General features: G+C 36.2%; 1 protein-coding gene across 1 annotated transcript in view; it reads right to left on the reverse strand.

The window, feature by feature from the left end:
* LOC139966652 (uncharacterized) overlaps window positions 1-7268 on the reverse strand; it is a 19265-nt gene extending 11997 nt beyond the window's left edge. Inside the window, exons 1-7 of the mRNA XM_071969900.1 lie at window positions 7069-7268; window positions 4740-4948; window positions 3959-4100; window positions 2033-2332; window positions 1263-1471; window positions 1006-1147; window positions 115-396 (exon numbers count right to left, since the gene is read on the reverse strand). Coding sequence (XP_071826001.1) covers window positions 115-396; window positions 1006-1147; window positions 1263-1471; window positions 2033-2332; window positions 3959-4100; window positions 4740-4948; window positions 7069-7144 — 1360 coding nt within the window. The 5' untranslated portion in view covers window positions 7145-7268. The remainder of the gene's footprint in view (window positions 1-114; window positions 397-1005; window positions 1148-1262; window positions 1472-2032; window positions 2333-3958; window positions 4101-4739; window positions 4949-7068) is intronic.
* Between the last annotated feature and the right edge of the window lie 4637 nt (window positions 7269-11905).

Below are 11905 nucleotides of genomic sequence, written 5' to 3' on the forward strand. Positions count from 1 at the left end.
GGGATCGATGGTGGTGTCTATACACTTCTGTTACACCTCATTCGAAACTAGGTCAGATTACCGGCATGAGACGTTTCTTTGTGCGCGAGTCTTCAATGCCTTTTTACAACCTACCTGTTGTAAGAGAACAGAGTTCACGATCATCATCCACGTCTATCCAACCCATGCCATGGTCTCCATTCGAACATTCTAGCCAATTGGAGGCGCTGTCAAGAGGGTAACTATTGTTTTCTGGTCTATAATATCTATCCCCACTAAAGAAATACTGTCGTCCATTACTCGACTGAAAGGCCGCGTCCACTGGTGGACCAATTCCAGGCCATCCAACACGTATCGCCATTGGTAAAGTGTGTTCAACACGACTTTTGCGAACGTCGTAACGCCAGTACTCGTCACCTGCATGAATGCATATAGGGAACATATCAATAGTTCAACATCAAAAGGAAATTAACCAAGCTCTCCATTAATCCATTCTCAAATGATAACAGAGATGTCCTGATTGGTAAACAAATGTCTTTACTTAACCCATACCCCCCCCCCCCCCGCCCCGACCTCCTCCCAACGCTTCACAATGATATATTCGACAAATGGTGGGTAAGGTCGGGGTTTGCGTGAGGCACCCTATGAACTGTTTTTTTTAAATTCAATTACCTATAATATCGATTGTGGCAATTCTTTTTCCCGTTTGGTTAAGATTCTTGTTTTCTTGTCCCAATATTGATCGTATCGATCAATATGATCCATTTGGTCAACCACATTCAAAGTGGTGATTCAACATTGTTAACGTTAGGGTTCATGGATTGGAACAATGGAAAACCAATGGGATCCTCAGTCTGAATGTAAGACACAACTATTTGTGTGTGTGTGTGTATGTGTGTGTGTGTAGTGAGGAGAGAAGGGGGGGGGAGAGGAAAGTTAATTCAAATGCCTGTTTTACCATTAAGGTTTATATATATATATATATATATATATATATATATATATTTACGAAATCTTAAAGTGTACCTTTGAAGAAGTATGCATTTCCACTGTCCCCATAGAGCGATGCAGCATCTAAATCTGTTGGTACCCCAACAAAATTCGTCGCAATGTCCTTTGGGTAACCACTGTCGAGGGTGGTACCAGTGGTGCGCCAGTATATGACTCCCTATGAATAAGAACGAGACGTAAAAAATATGTAGATAAAACAATGCACTTACACGGAAACTGTGAACTGAGAAGATGGCGTCATGATGGCTATTGAAAAGGAGAAATATACTCGCCTTGAAGAAATAGCTTTTACCCGTTGGATAAAGTATAGATGCGTCTAAGTTAGACGGTAGACCGGGAAACACATTACATATCGGTTTCGGATATCCGGAGACGATTCCATTCCCATCTTCGGTTAATTGTGCGACTAGTCCTCCTTGGAATGCATACGTGTTGCCATCAGATGTTCTCGTTATTGTATCAAAGTTACCCGATAGGCATTCTGAAAAATTGTGTAGAACAAACAAGGTAAATTTATCATGGCAATGTTAGGAGAAGCGGTATGCATACTGTGACAGTTGTCCTAAAACCCTTTATAATTTACACCCCATCGGAACACACAGGAGGTGGTCGGGTGTTAGTATTTCAGCAACACTTTAGCTGCAATTTGACAATTGAAACACTTTCTGATTTGATGTTGTAAAACAATAGTTTGATGTTATTCGATAATAAAATCGTACATTAGCTTGACTAAACGTCGAGGTTCCATCAGTTGATAAACGACGGGCGGAACGGAGTTGGTGGTGGTGGTAAGGGGGGGGGGGGGGAAGGGGTTAGCGGTGGAGCCTCTTAGCGTAAGCGTTTAACATTTTATTTTGTGAAAACTGGAAAAAAAAACTTGCTCATTGTTCCGTCAAAACGCATACAGACAGCTGTACACATGAAGATTAACAACATATCGTTCACAATTGTTTCTAGCCAAGCAATCGCTTAGTGCATGGAATGTATGATATATTTGTTATTATTACTATTAGTATTAATTATTATTATTGTACGCCCGTACCTGACCCCAGAGAACAAAGATCAGGATTGCACACTTCTATCCAATTTACTCCCGGATCATCGTCCGGACATCCGAGCCAACTAGAGGCAACTGGAAGAGGGTAACCACCATCGGCAACCATTCCTTCTCGATCGTTAAATCTATAATATCTATCCCCGCTAAAGAAATATTGTACACCATTACTCCACTGAAAGGCTGCGTCCACTGGAGGAACAATTCCAGGCCATCTATCCCTTATCGCTAGTGGTAACGTCTGCACAACTCGACTAAAGTGGATGTCGTAATACCAGCAGTAGATACCTGCATCAATGCATATAGGGAACATATCAAAAGTTCAACATCTTTAATCTTTAAGTTTAATTTCATGAAAGCTCTCAAGCACCATTCCTTTTCTTAAAACAAAAACAGATATAATTTAGTAGACCTACACAAATGTCTTTTGCTCACCTTTCGACCCGAAGCAATGGCACACGAGTAACGGTGAGGGTGGGTGTGGGTAGGGCAGGGGGGGAGGGACAAGAACCAATTTCAAAAACTATATCGTCTATCTCATCGTTTGGCACAACGTCATCATTGGTGTTAAAACGTTTTATCTTTTTTTCGAGACGATGCTGTGTATAACTTGTCCCGAGCACCACTTCGTTTCCTTGGTTACGATAACTTTATACTTTATTATCCAGAATCATGAATCTTGACCTCTCGGCCATTTTCCCAGCCACATTCAAAGCAGTCATTCATTTTTTGCTATGGATAGACATACTTGTTAAATTATTGACTTGGGCCAGTAACACTAGGAAGTATAAGTACCCTAAAGAGATGCAGGAAGTGCATTAGAAAAGATATGTTTTTTTTTTAATTGAATTTATTTATTGGAAAATTCACTATCTTAGACCTAGTTCCCCACACCACATGCACCAATCCCGACCCTAACCCCAACCCCCACAGGAACGAACAAGTAAACTCATATACTCCCTAAATACACCTTTTCTCTGTTGGTGGTCTTGATTGGGACCAGTCATAACTACAATAACTGAGTTCTTGGTATTCCCTGCGTTGATACAAGTGATGTATACAATGTATACTGAACTCTGACGTCATCATTGTGACAGTCGCTGGTTATTCATGACATATATGTAATATGGTTATTCATGACATATATGTAATATGGTTATTCATGACATATATGTAATATGGTTATTCATGACATATATGTAATATGGTTATTCATGACATATATGTAATATGGTTATTCATAACATATATGTAATATGGTTATTCATGACATATATGTAATATGGTTATTCATGACATATATGTAATATGGTTATTCATGACATATATGTAATATGGTTATTCATGACATATATGTAATATGTAAACCATGAAGGGACGAATGGTTTCGTCGAGTGGTAAAATATTTGAATTAAATCGATCATTTTCTATACTATTGCCACAATCTAAGTTCATGAAGTAAATTCCTTCCAGTTCATGTTGGGGTTTGCGGAATAAGTGTTCGGGGAAGGGGGGGGGGGTAGGTGGGGTGGGGGGAATTAGTTGACTCCAAACGCTTAGTTTCGATCCCAACGTTTGAGATCATATTTTTTTGATCTAGGTGTGTGCCAGAAAAATAGTAAACGACATAGTCACAATTTCCAGTTCACATTTCTCCTCTTATAAACATTACAAGGTACATGAACAGCAGTGTAGTACAATATCGGGATAACCGCGATTTTTTGTACTGTTCTTATATATATATATATATATATATACATATATATATATATATATTTATATATATATATATATATGTGTGTATATATATATTTATATGTATAGATATGTATGTATATATATATATATATATATATATATATCTATATAAATATATTGTTTTATAAAAATACGTTGCGAAATCTAAAAGTGTACCTTTAAAGAAGTATGCATATCGACTGTCCCGATCGACCAATGCAGCATCTAAATCTGTTGGTATCCCCACAAAATTTGACCCAATATTCCTTGGGTAACCACTGTCGACGGTGGTACCAGTGGTACGCCAGTATATGTCTCCCTATTAGTATAAACGGACAAAGAACCACACATTTGGTAATGTTTATTGATTAACAAAGAACAATTTGGACTGAGGTTATGACGTCATTATCGACTGTTTGTTAAAGGGAGCAGTCCAGGCATATAGGCAAACATGAAATCGTGGATGTCGTGAAAACGATATGAGACACAACGGAAAGGTGACATTGCAACCAAAAATTCTTCTAATTGTACTTTGCACTTTCTTTGTTACAAAGGGACCAGACCAGAAAAGTATCCACTTATTTCTGTTTCCTCTAGTTTCATCTCACATATATGTTATTTCATTACTCTATATTTACTGTTTACTGTATTTGATACCATCTATATTTATCCTATACTGTTCAAAATGTAAAAAAAAATGGAATGTAGCATATAAATTTAATTCAATTCAAGTATAAGAATTTCATTAATGCATTGACATTGTATCGAAAATAAAAGTTCCCGTTTTCCCTTTTCTCTTAATGTAGAGGCTATGTGGAGAGCTATAACCTTCAATGAGGAAGAAGAAATCGGAAAAGAAGATGAAATTGAGAAAGAAGAATTTGAAGAACAAGAAATATAAGAAAGAAGGAAGAAAGAAGATAAAGAAAAGGAAAATCCACCGTTTTGACAAACTGACCTTGTAAAAGTAGCTTTTACCCGTTGGGTAAAGTATAGATGCGTCTAAGTTAGAAGGTAGACCGGGAAAGACATCATCTATCGGTTTCGGATATCCGGAGACGATTCCAGTTCCATCGTCGGTTAATTGTACGACTAGTCCTCCTTGGAATGCATACGTGTTGCCATCAGATGTTCTCGTTATTGTATCAAAGTTACCGGATGGGCAATCTATATAATTGTATATAATAATAATAATAATAATAATAATAATAATATATATATATATATATATATATATATATATATATATATATATATATATATATATATGTTGAGGCTAGTGTAACGCTAGTAGTTGTGACTCGGAGTTTCACGCGTTTAGCGATCATCTGATTCCGCTCTGTCCACCGGACATAGAGCACTCTGCGCCAAGATAGACGCCAACCAACCAACTATATATATATATATATATATATATATATATATATATATATATATATATATATATATATATATATATATATATATATATATATACATACACACACATATATATATATACATACACATATATATATATATATATATATATATATATATATATAGTTTGATTAACCAGTTGAAATTAAATAATAAACTTATAAATAGGAAATGGTGGCATTGCTTCTTCATATTTTTGTTGAAAATGAGGTAATCAAAATTTTTTTTTTATCTGGGTGACAAAATGCTGATGACGTAATGGAATTGTTTATTGCTCGATCAATTACGATCTTATACCTAATTATACAGGAAATACTCAGAAGGTTCAGTAAACCTGCTCGAAAAAAAAAAACGCAGAAACGTCTGATGCGATGAAGACAATACTATAGACTGTCCTGTTTAATTTACATAGACTATATTGTGTTACTCACAATATGAGTTTGTGACGCACAAGTTTAGTAATGTATATGAATGGATATATGAGATTCCTCCGTTGTTAAATTATTGATGTACTTTGATGGTAAAACATATGGTACAAGAAACGAGGACGGATATAGGTTTCGGATATCCGTGATAAACCATCGGTTATATGTATATAGTGCTTTGGCCTTCAAATGTACAACAGGGGCGCAACCACTATTGGGGACTATATTCACCCTCCTTCGCTCTAAAAAGAAATAAGAGATGGCTCAGCCTCCCCCGCCCCCTCCCCTCCCCTCCCCCCCTCCCCAAAATAAAAAACCAATAAAATTATAGGACATGTATATATGTGTTACAATCCAAACAGTCGAGTAATGATCTTTCAACCGTTGAAAATATTATTATGAAATATTAGAAAGGCTTTTTTCCTGTCGGCATAGAATGATAGTGCATGATATTGCTTCTTGTTCGCTTATCTTTCGTTCCCATTTGTTAAGGGAATTGCTCTTGAAATACATCATTGTGGGTTTCGTTTTGCAATAATGCAAGATATGTTGAAGTTCACTTGTGAATAACTCATTTCTTGGTTAAAAGGAAACATAATTAATCCATAGGAGGTCAACTAGATAAGTGATGACCGTTCTCTCGGAAAAAGAGAGTTGTGCGTGCAGGTGTTTGTGTGTCTGTGTGTATACATGTGTAATTACGGTCCCAGCCTTCCGCTAAGTACTATAATTCAGCCGTTTGGATGATTTAATCAAATCATAGTATACAATACACTTTAATTGAGCTCCACACAAACTAAGACAAATTTTACAAGAAGAACATGAGCCTATAATTTTCTCGAATGACAATGCTTAATGTGTAATAGCGATTTATTTAGAACAAATATCAATTTACATCATTTCTTTGTTGCTAGAAGTTATTAGAATTTGTCAGAAAAAGGTCTAGCAAATACCCAAATTTGTCCTGGACTGAGGCATGGACATTATTAATGCGTATTAATTATGGTGTATCCTTCATATATAGTTGTGAATATCTACCCGAATCATTTCTAGGATAAAGCCACTCAAGAAAAACCACTGCTATTTATCGATGTCTTGTATTAATTTACAAATACCAATATACCTCAAGTTATTTTTCGTTGCGTCTACAATGTAATCCCGTGGTAATAGATGTAATGATGGACGTAAACAACATTCGCCTAGTGTTGTATATGCAAATCAGATCAGGCCAATTATATATAGGAGAGCACACACTGCTCGATTTTTCTACGCCTCTTATAAAAATCATTGCATCATATGTATGTGTGCTTGATAAATAATATACTTTTTAGGTAAATAATAAGAGATTTAAACATACGTAGTAAATACATGTAATATGGACGTCGTACATACCCTACACTAATAACGCCGACCCTTATGACTTATTTTAAATTTTAAACTCACCCTGAGAGGAAGAGCAATGCAAGCTGAGAAGATGGCTCGTCAGAATCACGACGAAGATCACGTACGAAAAATGCATCCTTTTACTGACATAAAACCCGCAACTGACGAGAAAAATGTGGTATTTTACTAAAAAATTCCTTTATCATAAGATCCGACCCCTATTGGTAATATTGTGTATATAAGGTTTATCAAGACCATCCACATGTTTGTGCTGAAAGCTATTAATAAGTATGATTATATAGCACGTATGTTCTTTCACAACGCTGGCCCTTCCTATTAGATGTATACTCATATTCCGGTTATCCGACCTACATTTCGTTTTGGACGTATATACAAAGGAAACCTTTATTACACAATTTTCATACATAGCTAACTGCACTTTATATCTTGCCAAAGGGTCAGCACAAATATATAATATATATTGGGTTAATCGCGTAATCCCCATACATTGGTTATATAAACATACCTGAAGCGGTTTTGTAGCTGTCATTGTGAACTTTCTTATTATTCTTTTCAACTCCTGTTTCATTAAAACTGTAAAATGTGGATAGGCCTACAATGAAAAAAAAGCCGAAAAAAGAAGAAGAAGAAGAAGAAGAAAAAACAGAAGAGTGTTCTGAAGCTTGAAAGCGATTGGTCCATACAAAGTTCAGAAATAATTCCTTTAAGTAACTAGACATAATTGAACTTGCAGGCAAGTGGCCTACTTCGAAGCCCAGTAATTATATTAGGTGGGTATATGGGTTTTAAATTGCCACTCAGTGGCGTCATTGTGGGAATGTCTCGAAATTGTTTAGGAAGTTATGCCAGTTATTTACACGGCAATAAATGATCCATTGTTTGAATGTATACTTTCAAATTCATCCGATTTGAAATGTTCGATAGTAGGTGGCAGCAGATATGGGCTTGGTAAGTGCTTGAAGGATTTTTAAATGGTGACGTAATTTGAAAACAGTCAACATCAGTCTCCAGGGGCAAACTTAGATGTTCATCATAATCATCTGTGCCTGATTGTCCCGAGTAACTACCATGGAAACCTTATTGCACCATTTGCAGTATGGATTGTGTGGATTAGTAATATAGTTGGTTAGAGGAATTCAATTGGCCAAATCACCCTTCCCTATTTCTCATTACAGCGGTGGACAGTGAGGAACTCATATTGGTTACATATTTCATAGTTTGATTACTGGTTACTTTTGCCTGAATTATGTTTTCCCCGGCATGGGAGTGATTATAAAAATAGACCTACGTCATTTTTTTTTATGGGAGGGGGGGGGGAGTAGGTGGGCGAGAGACGAGAGGGAAAGTTGGTAATTTCGTGATGGGACCGGTCCCAAAATATCGGAACCGCGTACCCTTCTCTGCGGTTCAGTCGGTCCCCCGGGTACACGTTCATTACGCATTCAACCTAAAAGCCAACTCAGCCTACACTATAACATAGTTGACCTTCAGTCATGCACGATACTTCTTAAAATCAACATATGCGATGGTTTTCCCCAATCATGTTTTTTAGTGTTCTTTGACTTGCAATTGGGTAACTCTACGCCTTACAACCCACCAGATATCCGCCCAGTGAAAGCTATAGCTTTGACATGGATAAAGCAGGGGCGCAACTACTAGTAATGTTAGTTGGTGGGGACAGGGGGAGGGTGGCCGGGTGGGTTTACGTTGTCCTGTGAGGGGTCTATCAGTGAGACGCATTCGGATGGATGCTTAGATGTAAAATGCTGTTTTGCAACTTTTCGAACCAATGTTGAAGAATTTTCGCCTGTTAAGGTTGTTACCGTACACGTATACATTTTATGTTCTGTATCCTATTTTGTGGTAATATTCAGTCTGCCAGCTTGGATAGATCTCCTCTCCCCATCCCCAACCCCTCCCCTCCTTTTTCGCGACACTTCTTTGTCCACGCGCCATAGCGTTTAGTCGCTATAGACCACACATGACAGGCAATATGGGTTGTATAACAAGGCCAGTTTCTGTCAAAGTGAGAACAATTAAAAAAAAATACAGATCGAGTTATAACTTGCTTCAATTAATACATATGGTAATAGGATATAACTATACCCTCTCTTTTCTATTTCCGTTAATAAAACTTTGCAAAAATATATCCATTTGACGGTTGATAGTTCAGACTAGGAACGTTTATTAAGGTATTCATTTCGGCATCCCATAGAGGTCGATATCTCTTTTCTAAAACTGTATTCATTTAGGCATCCCATAGGTCAATATCTTTTTTCTAAAACTGTATTCATTTCAGCATCCCATATGTCGATATCTTCTTTCTTTCTTGGTGTGTTTTCTGTTCCTGCTTTTTGTTTTACGTAATTACCCAAAAAGTGATATAGGCTATTGGTCAAAATTACTTTTTCTTCTTCGCTTTAAACTGATCGGTAGCTTCCGATACTTGCCTCCCGGGCTCCCTCTTCTGAGAAATCCTGGGCTACACCACTAAATGTTGTCATCATAAACATGTACTAGACGTGTTGCAGTCGTTTTTAACTTCCGAAAAAGGGAACATAATCTTTGTACTTCATAAATCAGTTATGTTTACAGTTGAAATATTATCATATCACGGTCGATATTGCATATGTTACTCAGAAATATCAGCAAACCCGAACATAATCATCAGCATATTATAACTCGATGTCAGCACGGACGCCGATACGTTTCTCAGATTGATCAAATTAAATTGTTGATTTTATTATTCACGAGCTGATATTGAGCTGTAACATATTTGTAGACTACTGTAAATTAAAATGATAAAGATGAAGGTATAATTTTTTTTTCAGAAAAATTAACTATACTTTGGGTTCACTACACGAGGGCATATTTTTAAAGATATTGAAAGAATAGAAAAAATTCCAAAGTATGAGTGCCCGGTGTAACACAATAAAGTGTCTGCATGTCTTACTGTTTCGGAATTATATCTCAATCGATTGGTTTGATATCGAAATCTGTCATGGAGTATTTTTATATTACTTCAGTTTCCGGCTCTAAAAAACAAAACAAGTGTTTTTATTTCAATTTCGAAGGAACAGTTAGAAAAAAAAACCAAGCGCTTGATTGCTTATCAGTTGTTACTAATTTTTGATAAGAAAGTTCTCTAGTTCCCGAACACATGGTCACGATGGGATTAATAAAACACAAAATGAACATCTTGTTGCGGGTAATGGCCATTTATGTGGATGTGTACATTGATTGTATTCTCAGTCTGGGTGGACCGGAGACGGTGTGGGGTATGGGGGGGGGGAGGGTATTGAGGAAAACAGGTGATTTTATGCGCGCTATTAAATACCATTTGAAGAAATTCAATTTAAGTTTTGTTACAACTGCGGATTAAAAAAAAAAATCAAGTTACTGTTTACAACTTATTTGACGTTGTACTCTTTTTTACAGTACACAACACTTTCGTATTTTCTATATTTCATTATTTAAGTGGTTTATTTTCCTATTCTTCGACGTAATACCGTAACATAACATAGTACTATTTGTAGGGACATACCCTTTCTTTTATCATGTAGGCCGTGTTTTACATCACTAGATTTCGACAGATTCAACACAAACGGCAGTTGTAAGCAAATGGAAATTAAATCGGAATCACAGACGTACATTAGAGAAGAATATTCAATATTAGAATGAAGAGTGTTAGTGAAAGTCATTTTAACGCTTCAAAGTTTTAACATTCAACATTTTTCAGTGTGAAGTACTCTTTGATAACTTATCACCTGTCGCACACGTTTTAATAATATAACTTAATTACCGTAATAATTATGACTGGCAACGAACCTATTCCGTATTCCTCATACATTGTTTTGATTGTTTAGTTTGAAGTAAAGGGTGGCAATGAATGAAATCACCAGCCAATTACTAAACGTGTCTCGACAAAGAATATTGGCCATAACATTTTTTTTACAGCTCTTCACTGTTCGTCAGAGTGTAAACCCAATTGACTTACAGAAGTAATACAATGGCAACCATGCAGAACTCAGTGACATTCTGTCAATATCACGGTTTAATCACTAACGTGCAAACAACAAGAGGGCGTCGACTGCATACTAGAAAAGTTGAAGAACATGTTCAGTCAATTTGTTAAAATGCTCGAAAGAGAGTTCAATTGAAATTACTGTAACAGTAGATGTACAGGAATCTCAATAAACAATTCCTTTCAACTGAATTTAGTCCATGCACCTGCAATGTGTCAACTGAAATGTAAAAAACGAAGAATTAAGAAGAACATGAAAATGACGGCGCTAGTTTAAAACTATTAAAATTTGCAATTTGGAGGAACACTGAGTCGAAATGTCGAAATATAATATTTGAAATTTCCAGCAAAGAGTCGAGAAAATTGTCGAAATTTTGAATTCAAGGAAATATTTATTTTGCATGAAAAGAAATCAAGCAAAGGTCGAAATAAATCCATATATTCGAAATGGGATAAAATGCAAAAGGTTGACAACTTGAGTAACAAATCCAATAAAACAAAGGATACCATGAACAAAAGTCATGGTAAAGATAAACATTTATCAACACATTATTTGCTCTTCGTCAGAATTATACGCACGTCAGACATTATAAATGTACAGTTTTTGTTAATAGTTACTAATTTAAGCAAATTTAAGATTTCCAAGCTACAATGCGAGAGAACGGAGACACTGCCCCTAATTTTTGTTATGATGTGTAGCCCATTGATTTTGTGCACAATAATAAGACAACAAATAGATTAGGCCTAAAGGTATTATTAAGGGTAATTAACCCTTGTCACAACGCCAGGTCCTATGATAAAATGTTCACCAATGGCAAACTTGCTGACGCTAGAAAATATGTGCTCATATAG

The sequence above is a fragment of the Apostichopus japonicus genome, chromosome 4, assembly GCF_037975245.1.
Source record: "Apostichopus japonicus isolate 1M-3 chromosome 4, ASM3797524v1, whole genome shotgun sequence".
In the NCBI taxonomy this organism is placed as follows: domain Eukaryota; kingdom Metazoa; phylum Echinodermata; class Holothuroidea; order Aspidochirotida; family Stichopodidae; genus Apostichopus; species Apostichopus japonicus.